At 39.9% G+C, this 25,362-nt stretch overlaps 1 protein-coding gene across 1 annotated transcript in view; it reads right to left on the bottom strand.

The window, feature by feature from the left end:
• Nucleotides 1–17,666, bottom strand: part of LOC108920452 (anosmin-1-like) — a 44,380-nt gene extending 26,714 nt beyond the window's left edge. Inside the window, exons 1-2 of the mRNA XM_018729210.2 lie at nucleotides 17,389–17,666; nucleotides 8,880–8,927 (exon numbers count right to left, since the gene is read on the bottom strand). Coding sequence (XP_018584726.1) covers nucleotides 8,880–8,927; nucleotides 17,389–17,589 — 249 coding nt within the window. The 5' untranslated portion in view covers nucleotides 17,590–17,666. The remainder of the gene's footprint in view (nucleotides 1–8,879; nucleotides 8,928–17,388) is intronic.
• Nucleotides 17,667–25,362: the final 7,696 nt, after the last annotated feature.

The raw sequence follows: 25,362 nt of genomic DNA, 5'->3' as shown, positions 1-25,362 counted from the left end.
TCTTGCCAAATCATGTCTGGCCATTCCAGGCATATTCTCATAACTATAAACAAGCAATAACAATAACTCTTCCATCAGTGTTCATTGGCATTTTCAGAGCCAGAAAACCCTCTGAAAAAACAGTAAGTGCACTGTAAACATACTGCACAGCACCTGTTCCAAGATTCTCTGTTCGTTTTGATAAGACTATTATCTTTGTGCAGGTGTGGCAATATTCAAAGCACCATGCCAAAGGGATGAATGAAGACCTAATCTTTCCTTGTACAGGACAGCCATGAGTTGAAGAATTTCCTTTTTTCTTGTTTTCCCTCTGCTCCCTGTGAACCATCACAGGTGTGCACTTCGGAATAGCAGCCTTGACTTGCTACCGCAGCTCAGGTGTGCATGGATTAGCCATTTTGAAGCCACAAAAGGGGACGACGGATTAAGATGGAGGATTCGAGTCGAGATACCATCTTTGATGACTTGCATCTTCCCCTTTTTCAACCAATCTTTGAAAATGGAGCAAGTCTTGGTCTATTGGAACATGACTGCCTCTTCAAAGATCTGTTCTGATTTGTAGCAGCAGCAGTGTTTACCGAGTCTTTTTCCATAAGTGTGGTCAAGAGTTCACTGAGCAGTCAAAAAGACCACACTCACGGAAGGCCATTTCCCCGCCACCACAAACTAAACATTTGGAAGAAAGGTTGTCTATTCTCCACCTGCCTCTTCTCATGTGGTGTAGGAAACCCACACAAAGTATCGGCCACATTGTTTCCCTGGATTTCCATTACCTAGTTTTGCACCACATGAAACATGAAAGTGAACTGGATCTCCATACATTTCCAGTGCTTTCAAGTGCAATCATGTCATTCCTCTAATGGCAGCTTCAGCAAACTTGTTTCATGCTGAAAATCAAATATTGCTGTGCTCTCCTGAAAACCAGTTGTGATATTGTAATTCCATGAAATTATAACCAGACTTCTGTGTTTCCTAACAGCAGGAAAGGCCTTGAAGAGTCCTTCCATTCACAGTATCTAGTGCATTGAAAAGAGCTAATTCAGTCGGATTATAGAAAATTCTAGTATACCCTGCTGCTTTATTATAATTGTATTTGATTCATTATAACATGTTTAATATTAAGTTGTTTCCCCAGTTTTACAGTTCCAGACCATGCTCACTTGTAGTGCTGACTGAGAAGAGGAGTGTGGAGAAAAAAAACCTGGCAGGTGGTGTTGCACAAACAGTCTTTGAGTTTCACATTAATTATTCACTTAAAATGCAGTTAGAGGAACAGACAACAAAAAGCCCAGGAGGGCCATTTTGGCAGAATGGATGAGGGGCGGGGCCTGGCTCCATTAATTATACATTCAGCACATAAACAGAGCTTGTCTTATTTATGAGCCAAAAAGCTAGTTTGGGCAAGGTACCGATTGTCTACAGTAGGATGAAATGTTCATAGCCCCCCCCTTAGTGAGATAGCTCATAGCATATTGGTTAGAGCAGCTGCCTTTTGGACCCAAAGGTTGCAGGTTCAAATTCCACCCCCAGCTGTAGTACCCTTAATCAAGGTATGTATCCCAATTACTCCAGTAAAAATTGCCCAGCTATATAAATGGGTAAATGGTTGTAAGTAGCCTAACGGTAGAAGTTGCTTTGGAGAAAAGAATCGTCTGAACGAATAAATACAACATCTACCAACAGTGGGGTGCTTTCAAAGGATCCACACTGTTGACTGTAACAGGAAGAAAGACCCTAAGAATCTGAAATCTTCACAACCTGACACTCACTATGGATGTGAATATAAATGTTCATGTTAATATCACATTGGCATGATTCATCACTCCTGAAGAGGACACCAGTTTACGTTTCATGACCGTGAGACTGAACAGAACCCATTCATCATGAGTGGGCAGGTTGCTGATAAGGAGCCAGGTGCCCCGCTTCACTGCCTCGGTCCTGGGAAAGAGCAGTGACTCCTCTCTGCCATGCTACCCCGCACAGCCTGACATCTGATTTACGGTGCCTAGTCCTTTGACATTTCTGCCAAAGGGGGACTAAAAACTTAGAATTCTTCTTCTGGCCTCTTGCTAAAAATAGACTATGTTTTGAAAAAAGCAAAAAACAGAAACATCTCAGCAGGTTGAACAGTGAGGCCCTGAGGAGTTCTCAAAGACGAGAATAAATATGAATCCTACAATAGAAACAGAAAAACTAAGCCAGTCCAAAGCCACTGACTGCTGTGTATATTCTGATTTAAAAAAAAACAGTATTTTTCCATAATATGCACAATAACACCAAGAAGGTACAAAAACATATAACTGCAAGCAAACACTTCTATGGCCACATTAACAAAGGCATGTCCTTTAACACCTGACTCTGGAGTCTACATCCTGGAAGACCATTATTGTCATCCATCCTATATGTGAAACATGTATCGAATGATCTACAGTCACATTCAAAGAGTGTGTTGTTTCTCTTCTCTGAATTTTTCAGTATCCTCCAAAGATTATTTTTCCTCCATTTCTCCTTTTTCTTGTTACGAGTAGGCCAGCCGCCTGTGATAACTGAGTCTCGGCAGCCAAAAGAGTCGTAAACGGAAGGTTTAGGTGCAGATAAGAGGCAGGGCCAAAAGAAAGCAGGACACAAGCTCACTTGTAATGGACAGAAGAAAAACAAACAGTTGGTTAAGTGCAAGCTCCCGCACTGGGAGAGGACGTTGTTACTGAGAGGATGAAGGGCTTTCCTCTTTAAAAATACACCACTAGAACAACACATATTCACAAAAGTATCACATTGGCCTGTCTGGGGAGACCAAAATATTTGGTAACAGACTGGTTATTATGTTTATTTTGAGGTTTCAATACCTTGTAACTTAGACACAAAGAGCAGCGGGAAAAAAACAAATATAATCTTAACTCAGACAAACCATTCCATTGCCTTTCTGCTTTTACTCACAAGTGCCATAGTGACTAAAGCCACAATCTTGCAGGTCTGAATGTCCCATCCAATTGTAGTATCTTTGAGCAAAGTGTTTACCCTGAAGAGTTGCAGTACAAATTACTCAACCGTATAAATGGATAAACTTTGAATAGCTTAGTGCACAAACGTAATATTGTTAGTTGTTTTGGGGGCAAGCATCACCTAAATGAACGAATAATAGCTCAGCACGTAGTCCCTGGCTACAAAAAAATGTATAACAAACTGCTGAAGATCCCTGTTTGTAGGGCCTTGCTACCAGTGGCACCTTGTTCAAGAGTCTTACTCTACTTCTACAGTGACAGTTTTGACACTATGAGAAAAAAAAGCACAGTGAGGACTGCTTTGGCTAACCAGCTGCCCCTACTTCTTGTCTATTCCCTCCCATCCCCTCCATCCCTCCTGCCTTCCCTGCTTTTCCACACCACCCACCACGTGAATAATGAACCCCAGAGACAGCAGAGTAACAGTGTGGGTCCCACATGACAAATGAAAGTTAACAGCCGTGACTAGATCAGCCTCGTCCCCGCTGTGGGTTGACCGGCCCTAAACCAGTCCACCTCGCCACCCACACACCTAGCATGGGCCCAGTATCCAGAATGACCGGGGTATCACACTTCCAGCGGAAACAGCACAAACAGCACAGCTTTGATATAAAATACTATTCAGTTAACCCATATAAAACTACATGAATCTCAAAAAAAGCTAAGGAAAGAAATGTTAGCAAACCTAAATTTAGGAATATGCCAGTGGGAAAGTAGTACAGAGCATTTCTCATTATAACAAAAAAAAAAAAAAAAATCATGTCTTATATGTCACAAACTTAACATGGTCTTTTTAAATGTATGCGCCCGACTCAAATGCATAATCTCTCGAAAACCCACAGGTGTACTGCGTATCAGCTGTAGCAAAGAGTTTGCCAAACAGCTCAGATGAACAAATGCTAACGTCAGAGAGATCAGTGTCAATTACACAACTGGGGCTTCGCTAAATGTGTCTATATGAAGTTCAGCAACAAAAGCTGACAAGATTATTTTCAGTGAGATAGGCGCTGGCTTAATGCCGACATTTTGCACTAGAGCACCGCAGAACCGGTCTAATTCAGGTATGTGATTCATCATGAGTCACTGGTCCACCATGAGAAATGAGAATGAAAGAGGTGTCACCCCTATGTGACCAAAAGGTGCTAAGAACTACTTTCAGTGAGACAACCAAAAAAAAGAACAACCACAAAGCAATGTGTTCTTTGAGCTTCTTTTAAGGAACAAGGGCTCTCAGAACACTTCAAAACACAATGGACTATAAAACCATACGGCAACCCTGGAGTAAATCCTCAAAAGAAGACCATAGTCAGGAAGTGGTAACACGTGTTTTTACCTATTGGGAGAACAGTAGTGCCAGCTGAACGAAAGCGTTGACCAAGGGTAAGAGAATTTTGCTGCAGGTGTCAAGAGCATCACCTGTCAAGGTATGAATAATTAACACTTCTGAATTAGACTTTTATTCCTGCGCTCAACATGTCAAGGAAATGCTTGTGCATTTTGAATAAACACTGTGGCTCTGAATTCCACAATACATATCTTCAAATTTTTCACATATAAAAAAATTTTAAAAAAAAACTATTTTCAAATATATCACTCCACACCTGCCTGAATGGATCAGATGAGTCATTGCAGCTGAATAACCATTATCAAAACCTTTTTTTTGTTCCAGAAGAGCATTGGTGCCGGTGATGCTACACAGATACTATAAAACAACTTGCAATATAAACTATTGAGCAGGGGAGTGATGGAAAGTTTCCGCTGTGGAGATGTTTTTGACTTGGCTTTACTCGTTGAGAGAAACCACAGTAACAAATGGATTCTCTTCCTAAACTTCCCACAAATTGTGACTTTGAGCAAAAAACATTTAAATTCCTTCCACATTATATATATAAGAAAGTCACTGCTGATTATAGCGCTTAATTCTGGAGTATTCGTCCGCCACTGGCTGTATTGTAATTTTATTTTAAAAAATGAAGCAAAGAGCATATCTTGTACAAACCAATTCAGCCGTGCTTAAGTGCTAATCCCCTTCTTGAAAAGAGTGGTGTGTGATATGAATTTTTTATTTGCAGGCTACACTGGTGCCTTCGGCTGTCCAGACTGGACTCCGGCGCTGGATTTCGTGCCTGGGTTGCTCCTTCTCAAGAAAGCACCCCTATTTGTGTCCTCTGAACTGCAAATCTGTGGACTTGAACAGCATCCAGATCCACTTCAGCTCAACACAAAGAGGGGCTCCTTGCAAGTTTTCCAACGTTTGGCAATTTTGGACCATTTTTCTTTTTTTTTTCAAGTGGTTTCATTTGAAGCAGTAAAAGGAGTAACAATGGCTTCCACAAAGGCCTGTGGCCCCAAACCCGATGGGGGGGCTCAGAGGGGATGACCAGTGTTATGACATGCTAATGACTCCTTGGCACTTCTAAATGCCCCTTCTATCTGCCCCGGCATGAGGGCATCGGGGTTAATCATCATGACAATGGGGAGGGGGAACATGGTGGGAGGCAGGCTACATGGCCAATTGTGGACACCATGCAGGAAACGAGGGAAAAAATCACTATGCCGTCACAAATGAAAGCTGGAAGCTCTGACTTCCTCGGGCACTGACAGACAGAAGAAGGGTCAGATCGTCTTTGTTTAAATCATTAACTAATCCTTTCACAGGCGTTCACTGTGCAGGGACCCCACTGGGAGCTCTGAACAAAGCCCACAGAGCAGCTCCGGATGGCTTCATCACCACAGGCATCCTAGGCAGGGCGAATGGAAGCTTGCTTTGGCTACCACGTCTGTCTTCTTATTTGACTTCAGAGTTTACATTGCCTCACTCATCAACAGCAGGGCAAATCAAGGACTGCCAGGCCATTTGTGCCAAAACTGTACAGCATATGTACTTATGAAGGAACTGTTTGCTTTGAACTTTTTTATTCAACTTAAAATACTCTCTTGGTAAACAGGGGGAGGTGTGTTCGGACTTGCAAACCAAGCACATTTTTTCCTTTCTCTATCTTTTTAATCCTTTGGCACAGAAAATGAATATGCCAACATTACTGGAAATAATTAGATAAAAATAACAAATAAAATCAATATTGAACTGATATGTTGAGATATTAAATAACAAAGAAAATCAATATTTAAAATGATTATTGATATATTGTATACCACACTAAATGGCATGCCTAAATAAAGACCACGATTATTTAACTTAATATAGAATGGAGAGACCAGTGAAATGACAGACATTACAACAGCAGAAACACGGCATTGAAAAAACTGGTGTTTTTTTTCTTTTTTACAGCTTAAGCAGTGCACAAGGGCAATTATGAAAAGACTGTGTCGTGCTTGGACATGCAAACAGCCAGATCCTTTTCAAACATAAAATTCTCATGATGAACAACTTGGGAACTGCTACTGCCAAAAGCGAATACTGGCCATGACCGTGGAAAAAAGGTACCAAGTTCTCTGGCATTACAATGGAAACAAAGGAAGCAAACCTTGAAAGAAGCTTTATTTCCATGTTAAAGCCGGTTCCAGTGGCCCAACGCAATTCTCATTAGCACTGACCGCAGACAACTTCATCTTCATTCAACAAAGACAAACTCATTTTTCTCAGTCCTGCCAAAAGGCTTTTTGGTATTAACGCATTCACTCCGTATTTTTCCTCCACGTTTCAACATGAACTGCCAAAACAAGGACACCAGTCATACACTTCTTGGTTTCTGTATGTGTATGTGTGTGTGTGTGTGTGTGTGTGTGTATGTCCCCTTACATTTGGTTTCAATTACATGTTATACAGTACAGTCCAACACGACTAATGATTTTCTTCACTTCCCATTACCGGGAACAATTACATTTATATCCATCTTACAAAGCTTTTATGGAAATGCTCCTTAATTAGCAATGGATTTACTTAAAACACCTTAAGCAGCCACTTTGTTGAAAGTGACCTCTTAATTGGCCATGGGTCAAGGGTTAAAGGAAACTCTCCCTGGGGTTTTCAAAAAGCAGTATGGTCAAACATCTGTGTGGTTTAGTGGTACTTGAAGATAGATGAAGGATATCGTATTGATCCATCGAGGGACATCAGGGAAGTGAGAAAACATGCAATAACCTTCCTGCAAAGATTTACTACAGCATGACTCTCTTATGTATAATTAAGTGTAAAATCTGACACAGAGCCAAATGTTAAGAAATTTCACACTATCCTTGCCTATTCGTTCATCCACAGCCCACAGCGAAAGACCTTGTTCATACATTTGGTTGTCAACTAAAGTGAAAGCTAAACTTGGTCATTGTAGAAGGTCTTTAGTTGGTAAAATACCTGCTTTGAAAAAGCATCATAAGGAAAGAAGTAATCACACAGATTCATTATTTATTACTACTGAATTCAGTTTAGCTTTGAGAGAGAGGGCCACTTATACTTCACATTTGTTTTTTTTTTCTATAAAAGTTGTCATGCACTTTCTGTCATGTCTGTCAAAATTATATGCGGTTTCCAGATCAAATACTGCTACGTATAACTTGTAATTTACCTATCATTCAAAGGTAAAAAAAAAAAACACACATTAAAAAAGAATGCCTGCTTCATTCACAAATCCATTCTTGTTTCCAGTAAACACGCAAGTAAATTAAACAACAGTGAAATCCTAGATGTCATCACCTCAACAATTACATGTATTTGACAGCCATTAAAAAAAAAAAAAAACTGTTGAAGGAAAAGGAAACAGTGAACAAATAAAAAAATGAACAGATGCAGTCTTATAGAACAAAAATCTTAAACATCAGCATACTTGACAAATCATACTCTGTCTGGAGCACTCAATACACCATGTGCAATGTGCTCTCCGCTGTCATCAACACCACTCTAACTGGAATTTTTTTTTATATTTTTGACACTGTGTACATGTTATTTTATGTGCTGCAATATATGTGGGTTATTCCATTCTGAATAATCTGCTTTTAAAGTACTTTTCTTTCACTGCCATTGCTTAAACAGTACAACTCCTTAGGCCTGAATACTCTATGATGACAGGACAATCCAGCTCCTGTAAGCAAATATGGTAAGTGTGTAATGTTGTCATGGTAACAGAAATCACTGACATACCAGTAATAAACCCAACCTGTCAAAAAATGTTTCACATTACCAAGCATCATTTTGTTTAACATTTATTAAATTTAAAGTTAATTGCTTGTTTTACCTCATATGTTGAAGATTAAACCTGCATGAACCTGCTTAACTGCTGACTATAAGGAATTTCATTAAAGTCAAATATGCATTTAAAATATGTATTACACAGGAATACAAAAGACATGCAGAAATTTAACCAAAGCAATTTAAAACAATGTTAAACTTGGTTAATAATATTTATGAGTAAAAATTCTCTGAACAGACATCAATAGCTAAGTTTTAAACTCCTTTAGTGCTACTCTTTCAGTTTCTGTTTTTGTACAGTAAATAATCATTCATTTCAGGTCAAACATTTTTAGGGGAAATTTCTGCCAAAATGAACCTAAAATTTCAACTAAAATCCATTACTTCTATAATAAAGGTTGTGATTGAGCAATGGTATAATGGAAATTTTTACAAAGCTAAAATATTGCATTTTTGACTAAATTGTAAGTACAGGTTTGAGAGTTGATGCACAGAGAATGTAAAGTGATGAGAAGCCATCTATGGTACCATATGCTAAGGAGATGCCTTTCTCAACATGTGCAAGATCCCCTTCATTCTTGGGGGTGATACAATGGAATATTCACGAATCATACATACCGTACAACAGCATACCATTACATTGTGGTACGTGTATTTTGGTGAAATGCAAATTTTAATTTGAAAAAGATTTTAACACATACATTAACATGTCTTGTTACTTCTTGTTATATTACCTTTGAGCACTGTTTGTGATTCTGGCACCAAACCAGGGATCCATTATTCTGAAACAAGAAAATAAAAAGAAAAAAATTCAGCATCTGGATTTCACTATACAGTATTGCCTATATATTGCTTTGGGTGAATACACTGCACTTTGTATTAAAGTCGTGCCTAGTATTTTCAGGTAAATAGTAAAGTAAGTAGTAAATATTCACTTGAATTATTTCAGGTAAATATTTCAGAAATTCTGAATATTTGATGCAGCAAAGTATGAAATGACTTATGATTTTAATTTATTAATGCTTATAACACACATATAAAGAAACCACTTTTGTAACTTAAGAATGTTCTTCACTAAAGAAAGAGAGAAAAAAAACAATCCCGAAGAATCAAGCCCAGTTTCCAAGTGTCACAACCAGCCATTCAGTATCATATATGTTAGAGCTGCAGTGTTTGTGATCAGAGATAACATTTCTGGTTCGTTTTTGGTTTCTGTAGTGGGCTTCACCATCTGACGTTGCAAAGGTCATTCAAACAGGAACTTCTCCAGGCACTCGTAAATTGCACATGCCATAAATTTACTCCAGCTCTCCTGGAAGTGCAAGATTATGGGTTCAGTGAACTCAGACATTTGGCTGTGATTCTTCTTCGGTCCAACTCACAGCAAGTGGGCTCATGAAATTAGTCCTTTACAGGGAAAGACAGGAGTTTTCTGTTTAGTGATCCCTGAAAGAACAACGCTTCACTTATTAATTATGAGCCATTTTCATCTTTCATTGTGGGGGGAAAAAAACTGATTTGAAAATTTTGGCTGTTCCATTCCATTTATGCCATTTCACTAAAACACTGATTTTCTTGTCTCAGTTACAGAGGATTTTCATTTTATTTAAATTTTTTTTTTTTTTTTTTTTTTTTTTTTTAAAAAATAAACGTCCATTGCTTTAAAACAAATTGCATTAGAAACCTGCAAAGCTGAGTGATCCGAATAATTGCAAGGGGGGGAGGATGGCACAGATCTACACCAGAAGGTGTGGAGGTGGATGGATCGAGTCACCCGGGGCACCTGGCAGCACCCAAGCTGTCATAAGTGTCCTGTTTTTCTGTGTTTTTTAAGGCCTTTTAAATTGCAGTCAAAATACATTTTTTATTCATAGTTTTTTTTTTTTTTAAAAAAGTAAAAATGCATTACATAACATTACACTCACTTGAGATGTTAGCTGAAAAGAATCCAAGCTATTTTACATAGTAGTTTTGATTTTGTACAGACTCTGAATTGTGTGCACATTCAGTTTGAATAGCCACTCCACAGAAAAGCAATTATTCTTTATTCTTGAACTATGTATATACTGTATAAAGTATATATATAAAAGAGCAATTATTCAATTATTGTATATTCATGAACTATAAAGAAATCTAAACCACTTCAGGGATCAGTCTAATCCCCACATTGCAATCTGATCTTATATTCAAAATAATGGTCATCAAAAGCTTCGAATAGGTGTTTTCTACAAACCTGTATCGGGAAGATCGAACTTGCCTGTATATGTTCAATGTCAAGTTCAAAGCTTTTTCTCCCACAAAGTACCGCACAAAGAAATCCCTGAGAAATGTCGTGAAAGGCCTTATCATTAAAGAACTTTACTTGCGATCCATTTCCAGTGAGTGTAATGTCTTTTGGTGTCAAGGATAACAGCTTCCAGGCTTCAAAAGCATTCATGAGAGATGACATGACTGGACCACAGGCTATGGTTTATTTAAATCGATCATTTCCATTGCAAGGACACATTTGGATTTGGAATAGAGCACAGAGTTTCTGTTTTTTATTCACTACAGCAAAAACAATTTATTGCTGTATATGACATCAGCAATACGTTGGCTCCATAAATATTGCATTCGATTAAAAAGAAATCAATTTGGCACATTCAAACAATATAATATAAACCCATTTACAACAATTCATACATCTGATAACAATTACTGAAACACAGTTTTGAGAATTCAAGCTTACTGACAAATTGTGATGCAGGCAACACAGTGGACACTTGTGAGGCACATCAATCTGGGCCTTCAAATCTCTGCAGTAAGACAGCTAAATCCAATCCATGACACCATTCGGCAGGGGCAGGGCTCAGCGGGACGATGCACCAGCTGTTCCCAGGCTGACCCCTCCACTTCACCAAACCAGCAGGGGATAATTATAGGTCAGGTCCTGATCCCTTAAAAGTCACAGCTGCATTCCCGACCAATTTCATCACAGCAGAGCACTCGGGAGATCACAGCGGTTCCATCAGTTCCATATTCCGTGTGGTTCTAGAATCTGTCACATACTGGCGTTGAGAGGATTCCCTGTGACCCCGTGCCCACTGCAGTGTGACTCCGTGGTCCCGAATACACAAGGCGCTGGAACAAGGTACGTGTTATAGCCAGTGCCGTGTGAGAAAAGAACCCAGGTGGGCTGCGCTGTCATATATTATCCACACGCACACAAAAGACTATATTCCTACCATGTTTTAAACGATAATTTCAGAGTCCGTAAGTGCCGCACTTTCGATGCACATCGCTGCAAAGTAGATTCGTTCAACGTAATGCAATCAACACAGTAAGAGGCAATTCCCAGTGAATAGCATGAAGCAGTGATTTCAGAAAGAGCGCCTCTCTTATGCCTTTTTTTCCCCCCAAAGGAAATGTACTACCTGCCTATTCAGATAACTGCATGCAAAGCGCAAATGTCTCATATTCAGACATCACTCAAATTTTACCACTTGAAATGCTTTCAAGAAAATGTATTTTTCGAGAAAGTCGCTTGAAAATGACAAATTGGTCTTTCAAAACGTTATATTTCAGTGGTTAAACGTCATTCAATAGAGAGTATGCACTCTCGCAAAGCACAGAGCTTAAATTGATGCCACATTGTGCCCGTAAAGTGCTTTGCGCATTCAGGTCATTGGAAAGATTTCTGAGGTAAGGTTTCTGTATGGATATTAGAGTACCCTCAACCATCCAGCGTGCAAAGAAAACATGTTACACTGTTTAAACACCTTGGGTGCACTTCTGTGAACATACTCTCCGACTGTCAAGCCAACTCAAAGCAGATGAACCACCACATGTTACAGACCCAGGAACAGAGCAACACATATGCTACCATCAGCTTCGTAGGCCAATATTTACCCTGCTTCTGCCAGGTAACTTCATGTGCGCCCAGGCCTATAACGGGACGCTGAACTTTCGAACCTCGGCAAGGTTTTTCCTTCTACTTATTTTCAAGAAATCATATTGAGGTTTCACATTCCGGAGATTTTATGTAATAATTGCTTTTTTAAAACCTATACAAACAGAGGTCACCTGAGTAAAAATAAACAGCTACCCCACCCCCTGTTTTCTCTGTTTAAGGTGGAGAAAAAAAAATCTTTGTGCACAAAAATAAGATGCCAAAGGACAGGTTTATAAATCCAATGTTTGTTAGAGATTTCTTTTTTGAATGGTAATGAGTAAAACTAGCAGCTAAGGAGTGGATTAAGCAAAGACATCTGTGTTCAATTCCATCATGAAATCAACAAATACATTTTAAGTCTTATAGCCCCCTACATACACTGAAACTGCCAAGAGCAGGACTACGGAGAGACCCAGTGAGAATACTTTTCCTGGTACCAAGTCAGCTTTCAGACTTTTGCATTGTACGTTGTGTCTTTTAACAAGCCTTTTGGTTGATGAGAAAAGTATTGATGCTTTTTTGGTCTCCTGTACATTATTACTTGCGCTCTGTGTATAACTTGCCACAAGAGACACAATTATGTCTAATTCCAGCATAAACTCTAAACTACACTGCAGAATCATTTTGAATCAAGCTGCTTAAAACAATGATAGAATGCACAGGATTATGTGAATATCATTCTGTATTGTACCGTGGTGCAGATAAATGTTCAGTTTTCTTTGGTTGAGCAGCATCTGATTAATTCCTTAAAAAGGTCACAAACTGTAGTCCAGCAAAACTCATTCAATGAATAACTGACATTTAACTGCATTAAATATCCAGTAACTGGATTGCTTACAACTGTCTTAAGCAGAATGGGTAATTTTACAAATATTGTACGCAATATTTGAGAAGCTACTGTGATTTTAAGCATATTATGGTAATTAGTATATGACTAATTAGAATTAGTATATTAGCTGGGCCACTTGGTTGCCCTCACTTCGTTATCTCAGTGGATCTGAGAGCAATCAAATGTAATAATTTTCTGATTTTAGTTGTCAATCAAATGTAGTAATTTTCTGATTTTAGTTGCGTTTTACCATGAACCGTGATATATATGTAATAAATCCCTTCAGGCTATGAAGTCAATGGAAAATAAAGTACGTACATTGTTCAGCATCTCCACCCTGTCATGTATTATATTCTAACAACTGCACAGGCTGTTGTTTATTCTGTTCATAGTAAGATGTTATTTTACAGCCTTTTTTAAATAGAAAAACAGAAAAGTTTGGTTTACAGTTACAGACAGGCACAACTTTCACTCCACTCTAACATTTACTCCACCACAATGCATTGTGACATTAAAATATACAATCCCACTGTTCCCACTGCATGCTGTATGAATTACTATAATTTTGCTCTTACATGTCCTGGGTCTTCACTAGTACTTGTTGCATGAAGTTGAGATTCAGGACGGTATATGGAGAGTTAGTTCATTCAAACTCAGAGCTGTAAGAGCACAGGAGACCAGAGATTTACTGGCAGTCTGTCATGGTTTAAAGGTTTGCATGGGGAGGTGCAACCAGGCCACAGAGACGTCTATTCATCAGCTCTGTACTGATGAAAAAGTCCACACATAAGACGGGCAGTAAAGGAGGGTTGATTCCTTCCCAAGTTGTTTCATATTAAAGGAAAATCAGAGAACTACATTTTAAAAATGTTTTTCTTTCCTTGAGTGAAAAGCAAACACGGTACATGAAATTTGTCAGAGCCAGACATTTATAACGAACAGATGAGTCCAAAATAAAATATTGAAGAAAATATAAGATAATTAGAGACTACTGTAGGAGAAATTCATGTACAGAGCCACTGTTTTCCTATATTTAACGTTTCTGATTCCCCAAGGGTAATACAGGAAGCCTCCCTCTGTCCATTGTAAGAGTATGATAAATGGCATGTTTCCATTCATGAGTAAAGAGAATGTCTATTAAATGTATTTATATCTATACATACTTTTCCACGTCTAAGCCGTATCATGGAAAAGTAAACGCAGTCAAGTTTGCTGGTAAATGGTGTATTCTAAGCCATCCTTTTTCTTGGTCACACAGGTCACAAACTGGGATAACTGAAATGTTAAAGTGCTGCACTTTCTCCCAGCATTCAGAGAAGTATCTCTCATCCAACATATCTAATAAGAATTTAGAATCACTGCAAGTCACTTCCCCATGTTCTTAAGGCAAGCTTGTTAAACAGGCAGGGCAATTAGGAAAGAAAATAATGTAAATAAATGAGTTGAAGACAGCTGTATCAGTAACTTCTTCTGTTGGCCGCAGTGTGTCCTGGGCCACGGTACTCATGCGCTCGTTTCCTTGTTGTCACGAATAAATGAATGAAATCTGTCACTGAAAGGATCGAAAGTGCAAATCAAAGAGGTACAGAGGCATGTCCACATAATAAGCGTCTTCTCTCCCTTTCATCGGTTGCTCTCACAATATTGACAGACTTGTGGGGAAAGTTTTATTAAAGACTAACCCATTGTTGCCCTCATATCCTGAGCACGGGACACGCCTTCCAATTGTTGGTGCCGAAAGCCAGGTCTATCACAGTAAAGGAGTGGATGAGCCCATCGGCCCTGTGTGTCCTCAGAGCCACCGCTACACTCCTGCCTTTCTGCTATTCACAGGCGCAAGCGCTGCAGTTCTGTCTGCTTTGTCACACGCACAACAAAACAACATCTTTGTGTCCCCGTCACCAGAGGAACTCCATGGAGAGAGAAAGCGACCCAGTGCAGCTCCTCGCTGTGACATTGTGAGCACCATCAATGCAGCCTGGGGGGCGGTCTGCTGTAGGTGACCAATCAGTGACCGCTCACCCTTCATCCATTATATACCTCATAACCTTAGAGCACTCCGAATGTGCAGCAATTTGTCCCTCGCAATGGTCATCTCTGGTTTATGCCAACAATCAGAGTATTCGGCACAGTCCAATAAAGTGATTTCCAAAACACTCCACGACCGCTCATCAGTCTGGGATTTCTAAGTATATTTTGCAAAACTGGCCAAGGCTGCATTTACAAGTGTACGGAACCCGAAACACCTCTGTGTCACTCTGTCCCACTGCTCCACAGCTGAATGGGCTCTCTGATCAGAGAAGCCAAATCTCAGCTTTGCGCAGGCAAACTGGACAATACATGTGACAAATAAACAACTTACCAATTTAACTTAAACAAATAAATAAATAAAAAAGGTATGTTGTTTTTGTTCTGTGAAGCATAAAGAGAAAGGCTAGTAAAATATGTTTTGTGATGAAATGTGTGAAATCAAATTGACAACATAAGTCAAACTCTTCCAGGTATGATAAGATTATTTTCTTTTACGAACATGAGCATAACTATACATGTGCCTGTACAGTGAAGGACAGGGATCCTGCTTAGCCCTCTGTTTCTTGGATAGGTTCGGGACCACTTTGTCTCCACACTTGGATAAGTGGCTCATGAAAGTGAATGAGTGAGTATATGAACATTTTCTCCATGTGCTCTGTGAATATCCTAAGCAGCCTAAGGAACTGCAATTGATAACTCATAAACATATGTTCCCTTTTGCAGAGTTTAACAGAAGGTTAAATTCACAAAACCATCTTGGGCTTTGGTTGTAACCACAATAAAAACTGTTATACAGAATATCTGACCAACTGGCCCCACTGTGCTCAAATCTCCACAGAAGTGGGGTGTGTATTATCCAGGACTGGTGTGAGCTCAGCATTTTCAGCTGGGGTTGGGGTACACCTTTGCTTTTACAGCTCATCAGACATCCAGTCACCTGTGTGTAGCTCTTAAATTCGTACCCAACAGTAACAATGAGGAGTTATTTTTACACAGCAGGTAGTGCTGTGGTCAGGCACATGGACTTATCACCTGACAAGTCCCGGAAGAGGTCCTTCTGTTGTAACGCATAAGAAAAACACTTTACCAGACCTACACCGATGAAATGGGTAAACTCATATACCGCTTTACTTTGACACAGTAACAGAGTAATACTCCCTTTACACAGGAACCTTTCAGGTGATTCTGACTGAGATTTTCCATGTAAAAAGAAGACCATGTTTTTTTTTTATTTCTCTATTTATTCAGTAGGTCACACATGGTTACACTAAAAATAACAAGAACTCTGAGACTACCAATGTGATACTAATTAAAAGACTATTAAACAGGGATGGCATATTTTGTAGTTACAGATGTATAAGGTAGAGAGAGGTTAACAAGTGGTCTGCGTTTACTTTTCTATTAATTTAAAAATATTACGTCCGCAAATTACTACCATGCCTTTAGATAATTCCATAAATAGGCAGATTAACATTTTGTGACCATGCTTAATTCCAGAAGTTCTGTAAAATTTCAGGGCAACGGTGCTTTCAGAGGTTATTCAGCATCTGAAAAAAAAAAAGTGATTTCTTAAAAGACTTATGGTGGGTAGGCTGGTGTCTGGTTTATGAAATAGACATGTCCTGTGTGACTACATTATAAAGAGCTCACCGAAATCATTCCATAAAACCAACCCGTGGCATCACAAAGAATCTTCCAATCATCAGAGAATATCTGGATCAACTCGTTCGATAAAAAGAACATAAAATTAAACAACCAGTATGAAAATTCAAGGGATTTTAGTTAGAAACAACATTAATTAAATAAATAACTGGTTAATTAAATAAGTGGTGCAATTTTTTTCTCATTTCCTGAAATAACTTTGAATTATATTCATGCTGCAGTTAAGGAGTCTATCTAGCACGTGTTGCCTGTCCACTGAAAGCAGATTTCACATGTTATACACTTTGAATAAGAACATGTGATAAATTAAGTAATTGATTAATGACTGTTTCAGGTTTGATAATATTCCAACTGTGCCATTTATCTGTGACTGGGAGAACATAAGAAAAACTTGCGATGAGAGCACCCTCTCTCACAGCAGCCCTGACAGAATCCCCCCAGCAGTGTTGGGACTCCTGTGTTTTGTACTGGGAATATGAACTGACTGTCAGTAAATCTAACAGTATTAGAGCAGGAGGTTAAAAAATAGTCGTGGAGACCCCAGAAAACGGTAAAGAAACGTAATAACAAGAAGAATAACATTATTATTATTATTATTATTATTATCATCATCATTATCGACACCTCGTTTGCCCGGCCAATTACAAATATTAGTACGTTATTGCTGTTATTACATTTTGACAGTAAGTCTGTGAGGTTTCTTACGTACTACTGTTTACCAGCCTGGGTGGCACAAATCTACTCCCGTTGCCATAGAGATGAGAGCACGCTGCTGGAGGCGTTTACCTACCTGGTAGTACTTGAAGAAGGCAGATATGCGCGTGATGTGCAGGCTCAGGCACCTGGACGCGCATCTCGCCCTGTACACGCTCTCCGTGAAGAAGGAGTCGTCCTGCCTCCTGGCCGCGCCGTCTCCTCCGGAGGTCCACGAGGCTGTAAGTGTAATCCACAGAAGGAGAGCGAGACGCACGCGGGGGTCCCGAGGAGACATGGTGCGAGGAGCGCGCGCTGCTTGCTTTCTCTTTAATCTCTCTCCTCCGCTCACCGAAGGAGGCTCGACTGCGCGCGGACTCCGGCGAACAAACTAAAAAGAAAGTTCAGCGGCCCGCTGGGGGAGGAGTCACAGCGGCTCTCTGCATCGCTATTGGACGAACGCGGGCTAATTGACAGCAGGGGGCGTGCGCTGATGCGCGCAGGTGAGGCGCCGGGCGTCGCTCGCCAAGATTCCGAACGCTCATCCTTCTCAAGTCCAGAAAAACAAGAGTGAGAAAAGGAAATAAAATAGAAAGAAAATGAAAAGAAGAAAGTTGCTTAATAATTTTGGACTAGTAAATTCAAAAAATGACAAAAATGCATCTGTTATCAAGGAAATGCCAGTTATCTGTCCACAGATAAGGGGAATTCCATATTATTTTCAGTAGGTTGAAAGAATGTAAAATGCAATACATATAACTATTTTAAATTGTGCGTTGTACGACTTTTTTTTTTACATGGAGCCGCTTTAACATGGTGAACAAATGTGTACCAAAGTTTTGCATTCGTCAAAATATTTCACTGTAGAGTTTTTTCTGAGTGAAAGGTGTTTTCGTGATATTTTTTGTGCTACGATGACCAACTGTGACCGCTTCTCATTCACACATTTCACATTTACATGGACTCGTCAAGAAGCGAGTAACTCACCCAGACTTGTACTGGCTTCCGAGGCTGTACCGTCAGGTAAGGGTTCAGAGGTGGTGCCTGAGATGAGAACATCAGTGCTCTCTTCCCTGTTCAGTTCAACCTTCTATAATGCAACACCGCAGTGATGAAAATTTTCTCATCAATACTCTGGGTTTGTTTCTTTGTTTGTTTGTTTGGAAAAGAACCTTTTCTCTGAAAAGTCATACCAACAGTTAAATTTGCAAATTCACAAAAGGCTATTAAAATGATGCGAGTCCTGTGTAACGAACAGTATTCTGGATTGTAAGGGAAATTCAATTTCAATAGATGTTTCATTGTATGGTTTCAAACCTACAACAGATTATATTTTGAAGGGGTTCAGGAAATTCATTGGCTAGGTGTTACACGTTTTTATTTAGAGTAATGTAATAAACTCAGTATATTTGTGCCCGTCAAGGTGAAAGTAACAACCCCTTTGTGTTTTTGAGTGTTCCTAATCACCACTGTTATTGCAAATGTTTGACATCAACTTGATGTCAAATATTGTAGATCATCTGATCAGGTTTGTACTTAATGAGCTAATGAGCTCTCTCTGTGACACAAATCAGTTCTTCTGCATTTAAACATTCATTTAACATCCATTTAAAACAGTCATGGGTTTCTGGCATCTTTACCAGAGGAGATGGAGATATATTAAGGGAAGGAAAATCCTACTCTGCCCTGAGGAATTGTCCTGAGCAATTTAGGGGAAAACCTGGACCTCCCTTCATATAAGATGAATATCCCTCCTCCAGCTCGCACCTATTGCCGCCCCATCTGGACAGCAGGACGTCAGCCAGCTTCCCAGGGAACCCCTTGAATTTCTTCAGCAACCTGCACCAGTAGCTAGGAAACAACAGCAGATTTAGCTTGCAGGGCAATTAAAACCCCCAACAAATTCCACTAAATGACTTTCCAAATGAATGTTTTGTAGCCTGAGGAATGGAGAAATTTGACGTGGTGGAAACAGCTAATGAGACCCTACAGTATACATTGTATATTAATTTATTTGCACTCATTCATGGACCAGTTTTCAAGAACTCTACTAATGCTAATTCAGGGGAGTTGTGACCAGGAGACAATCCTGGGATGCTTTGAGCCCAAGGTGGGGTACAGCTAGGGTGGGATCCCCGGTCATTACAAGTTATTTATTAACGCATTTCTTGTAGTTGCTGTTGTTTAATGAGAATTTTCCCTTGGGGCTTTAGGAAATGACCTTATTTCCCTTCCCTCAGCCCACAGAGGGCTTTCCTGCTTGGCAGCACATTTCACGTGTGTAGGTTTTCAACGGAATGCCGAACGAGACTGGAGCACACACTTACTTAATCTGTTCCCTTGGCACAGGTTGCTGGATCACCACGGGTCCACCATCCTGTCTGCCAAATTCTTCAGCCCTTACACCCCTAACGAACATAATCTCTTAACGCAGACAGTACTGGAGGCTTGAACTGCCTCTTACCATGGGGAATACTGCTGTGAGCATCCTTGATTTTCAACTGCCTAATATCCATAACACTTGTATGCATGTGTCTGACTTCACCTTGTCTGTTAAAGCACGGTCATCATGTTTTTCTGTGTCTGTGTCCGTGTGTCTGTATGCATGCCTGTGTGCGCGGGTGCCTTACAGATTGGGTCTGCCACTTTCGCTCCGAGGAAAATCGGTATCTGAACATCAGATGTTTTTCCAATGAGACTGCGCATTATCAGTGGAATCTCTACCAGTGGAATCTTGCACTCTGATGCGTACAGTCCAAACAGATTGTCAATTTCCAGGTGGTCTCACCACATGATGCAACCGGGTGGTGAGAAATCCCGTGACACCCTTAAAACGTTTTAAACGCGGATGTCTGTGCACCTTAAAAAAAAAAGTGTGTAACAGCTTAATTTGCTGGCTTATTACACCCATGTGTGGGGGGAATTTTATGATGTGTGGCGGAGGAACCACACTCATGGTGTGGGGTCCTGTTGTCTCCCACGTCTCTCCGGCTGTGGGGTTTCACTGACTGGGAGAAGCCTTGGCCAACTGTGAACTCAGGCCATAAAGGGGGTAGAGGAGCAAGGGTGTTTATTTGGGCAGAAGTGGGGCTCTACCGCCTACGTCACGCAACCAATTCCGACAATTAATTGTCTGCAGGTCTCAGCGAGCAACTCGTGTTTATGTGCGCAAATAAACAAGCGTTGGGGCTGACCGCATGGTGAGCACATGCTGGCTCCCATATTGACGTACTGGCTGAGCACGCACCGGGTTGCCGCTGTCATCCGTGATACTGTGCGATTTGAGAGTCTCGTGACTGGTGGAAAACAGTTTGCAATTTAGTTAACGTGACACGGTCTTATTAAACTTATTTCACACTATAAAATAACTACACTGGGCTTTGCATCAAAAATTTCTTCATCTTCATTCTTAGAAGAATTAAAAATCTCTTTTTGCCCATCATTCTCAGGTCATGCTGGAGTTTTTTTTTTCTCTGTATAGGTGTTGCATACTGTTTGTTAATACAGTGCCAGCACTGGCCTTGTCCCATATTTGTTTTGCTGAAATGAGAAGTGTCACATCTATTAATGTTCTCCGCATTGTTTGGTGCCCACCTCTGAAAACAAAAGGGGCAGGTGAACCCACGGCAGGCACACCTGCACTACACATGAGCCAATCAGAGACATGCATTACAGCATGCAGGTCACCCAGAAACATCCATTAGCAACAGCCGGAGCATGAGAATTCCTCTTGGCTAACCGGGTGCATGATGTGTTATGATTTATTTTATGGATGCAGAGCACAAAAAATGCTGGATGACTTCTGAGAGACCGTCACTCATACAAGGAACCTGCAGTCATACCATCTGCATAGGGGCACTCATTCCATTGCTTTGTTCAGAATGATCCAGTGCTTGTGGTGCCTTGCTTTTATATGCTGGGACTCTGCAATTCCTGTTGTAAAATAATATATATAAATTTAAAAAAAAATACCTGGAAAAGCATAAATCATGTTACATGTATACATGAACATGAGTGGAATGATTTTTCAAACAAATTTTTACTGCCAGTAAAACATTTGCAGATTTATTTTCCCATGCAGTCTAAAATGAGCCCATTTTTTATGAGCGAGTGTTGTTTAAAAAATATTATTTTCTTCAGGCAATGCACTTGTAAGCATATAAACCACTAACACTGCATTCCATCAGCTTTTAGTGCTGCATTAGAAAAGACACTTTATTATGGCAGCATCATAAACCTGCAGGTCAGAGTGCCCTAAAATCTATCAACCATCTAAGACCATTGAAGTAAACATTACCATTACATGTAAACATTTCCATTTCATCAGAATGCGTTTTTACAGCTTTATATGGATTTATGTGGGGAAAAAAACAACCTTCAAGAAATGCAACGAAGCAATACGTCTCTGAGCTGAACAAGTGATCTTGTATTTAGATACAGAAAATGCATTCCACCGCATCATTGCTGGATTTGTAGCCAAAAGTTTGCCAGATCAAATCCCTTTGGGTCACCTGGAGATGACACTTAAAAATATGCAAAGCAGAAAAAGACATCATTCTCAGAGCTCAGCATTCCTTGATCTGAGAGAAGGAAGAAACAGAGTGTGTGCTTTGTGCCTGTGTATCTCTGTCCGGCCTCAAGGCCTCACATCGGTAGAGGGAGATCTCAGCTGGTGGTATCTGACAACCAGTTACGGTTATGTTTTAAAAGCAATGTGTCGAGGAGCACCTCTGTAGCACCTTTATACCCTTTTTCCATTCTTCCTGAATTAGGCAGGGAAAAATCTGCAAAGTCAGCAGATTCGGTATTCACTATAACCTCATTTATTTATAATTACTCAATTTCACTCAGCTGTAGTATTCAACTGGTTTCATCATCATGCGAAATGACCTGCGCCATCATATTGTTTGGAAACAATCTGAAAGCATCATTTGGAACCATCATTAACTTATTCAGTGTGAGTTTGTCCTGAAATGGTAATTGATCAAAGTAAAATAAATTTAGAAGGAGTGTCTCATTAGCGGAATAGATTATTACAGACAGGCTGGAGTCCAATTAATGGTTGCTAAATGATGTCGGATTTTATATTCTTCTGTATTTGCAAACCCAACAGCGATGACTGCAATATGAGATCAATAAATAGTTTCCGCCACACTATTACAAAACTGTTATTATGGCATCTAATTACATTTTAGATGCGTATTTAATCTGACACACATAGAATGCATAATGATTGCCCTGCTTGTCCATTATTAAATATTCTGTTATATAGGCTATCAAATGGACCATGGTAAATTAAAACTGGGTAGCAGCAATTCGTTTTAGCAGTGAGATACAGTACATACAGTCAAAGTGCTTATTGGAACCAGCAAGCAGTTATATTTATCCACTTAATACAAAAAGTTTTTATACAAGGAGTGTTGCTGAGACAGATCTGTTCAGTCCTGTGCAACTCTATCAGTATTCTCACACTGTGCTTTTTCCACTTTAACTAATTTTAATAACTTTCTTTATAGTTTGCTACGCATAATAGAAGGCAAAGTTGAGAATTTTAGCAAATAAAGATGGTTGGGGGTTTGAAACCACGGCTGGAAAAACCCCATTAGCATATCCTGGGTTGCACTGTTGATTTTTCCACTTGCTTTGCACAAGGTTATATGTCATCTGGATGCAAAATATTTGCCTGAAGGCATGAGTGATCTCAGTAAAGGTCTTACCTGGAGTTTTTTCCACAGTTTTAGGAGACAATGCATGTGTGGACAATTCTCCCTGGTTTCATAAATCCAGTTCATTCACTTGTTTTTATATCTGATTTCATCATGGAAAGCACAATAGGCAAGAATGGTGGCATCTGGGTGCGATGTGTAGTCCTGATGCCTCAGAGCACTTGGGCTGTAGTTCAGATGTGGGGTCTAATCCAGCTCCTGTGGGTTTTCTCCAGGTGCTCCAGTTTCCTCCTACAGTTGAAAGATATCTGTGTCAGGTGACGGTGCTCTATGTTTGCTATAGTGTGTGCGTGCGTGCGTGCAAGCGTGCATGTGTGTTTCATTGCCTTGCAATGGACCGATATCCCATCAAGGGTAGACCCTACTTCAGACCCTATGCTTCTGGGATAGATTCTGAACCACAGTGATCCCACTCTTGGACAAGTGGTCATTATGAATGAATGAATGAATGAACGTACGACAAACTTCTGTAAAACCAAAAGCCAGAGAGGCAAAACAGGCCTAAGTTAAAACAATAAGCAGTGCTGAAAACACAACTTCATGGGTCAAACATTCAGAGCTATACATATTTCAGAATGCCGGGGCATCATTTCAGCTCTTGAATCATCAGCTAGATCCAAATTAGAGCACTTTAACCAATTAAGTACTGGATGTTTTTTAACAAATCTTGGATGGAAGTGATATTTGCAGGGAACTGTATCAATGTTATTGTAACATATTTTAAGAGAATTATATAATGTCATACGCTTGTTAATCATAACTGACTTTCCTTCCTCAGGAGCCAAGTACATCATTTTGTCCGTGATGGAAAACATTATGGGTGTACCAGTATCTAAAGAGTTATGATGAATGACCTCAGTGGGCGCATGGCATTCAATTATCATCCTCCGACGCAAACTCTTTGTTTTTCTTCTCGGAACTGTTTGGGTCCGATGCTGAGAACGGGCCAGACACAAATCTTTTCTGGCTCGTCGTAGCTCTCTTTGTTTATACAGCGGCATGCTATAAAAATTGACTCATGATCAATCTGTGTGCAAGATTTTCCAGCATTCCGATGGCAAACATGTATGCACCGTATGAGGTTGGGACGGAATTCCTTCCTCGCGCACGGGGTTCCAAGTGATGGATGGCTTTGGAACGAATTCCTCAGGATGGCCACTGACATTAACCAAGCCCAGTGCGGACGTGTCCTCCACGTGGGCCTTCGCTGCTTCATGTCTTCATCTGCTTCCTGCAGCGGAGGAGTGATAATAGAGCTGGATTTGACGAACTTTGATGTTGACTAATGAAGTAGCTGGTTTTAGCTGGGTGTGCAGGTTGCACTGAGTGCCATCCACAAGTAATGAATGAGCATCTGGTCGGGCAGATGAATGAACAAATAATTTAACACGTCTTTTTGGCAGCGTGGTGCCAAGCTGGAAACAGGAGCTTCATTGTTTGCAGCATCCAAGTCAAACCAGAGGAATTTTCCTGAACCCCGGCTTTTCTCATGAACATCCAGAGCTCTAAACAAAGGGAAGATCAAACTGTCTTCCTCACATCGTATCCTGAAGAAGGATAATCAAAGGATACAATGAGATTGTTGTAGCTGTTAAGTCCTCTGACTTATGATGTATTACTTGTGCAGCGTAAATCGTTTTGTACTTTACATTGCATTCAGTTTTGTGGGGGTTTTTTTTTCAAATGTTTCATTTCTTTATCCTCCAAAGTAATCAGTTTTCACAGTAAGAAGGCAATAACGTTACTGAATTGGTGAGGAATTAAAAAAATTCCCCCAAACAGATTAGGGTCCACAGGCACATGTTAAAATATTTTTCTCTACAGGAAGTCATGGAAGAACAAGGATTACTGAAGCCTATGGATTTTTATATTGTAGTAGTGAATGTGAATAATAAAACTTTAAGACAGTCAAAGCTTTGTGTCCTTTTTAAGAGATGCGAGTGACAAGGAAGAATATTTACTCTGAGGAATTTATTATGATCTTACAGAAAAAGAGGTGGGGTGTACAGGGTCCTAGAGAAATAGCGAGACTCAAAGCAGAATGTCTGGTCAACGACGGAAATACTTTTAATTCCCACAGGCACAGCTATGCCAATAAAGGCCAAATTAATAGCTATGTTAGTTATAGGTCTATCCAGAGTTTTCATATTTGTTCCCTAATTTTTTCTTCCAAATGTTTTTATTACGATCATGATTGATTATTCATTTTGCTGATGCTTTTGTCCAAAGCGATTGACAATGGTAGGTTTAGATCCCAAGTTGTTTATAATTATTTTCCTGTTTAAACAGCTGGGTAATTTTTACAGCGTGAGTCCAGAGACAGTACTTGAATGAAGGGTACCACA

This window comes from Scleropages formosus, chromosome 14, assembly GCF_900964775.1.
Source record: "Scleropages formosus chromosome 14, fSclFor1.1, whole genome shotgun sequence".
Taxonomy (NCBI): Eukaryota; Metazoa; Chordata; class Actinopteri; order Osteoglossiformes; family Osteoglossidae; genus Scleropages; species Scleropages formosus.
This window is presented reverse-complemented; position numbering and strand designations above follow the sequence as displayed.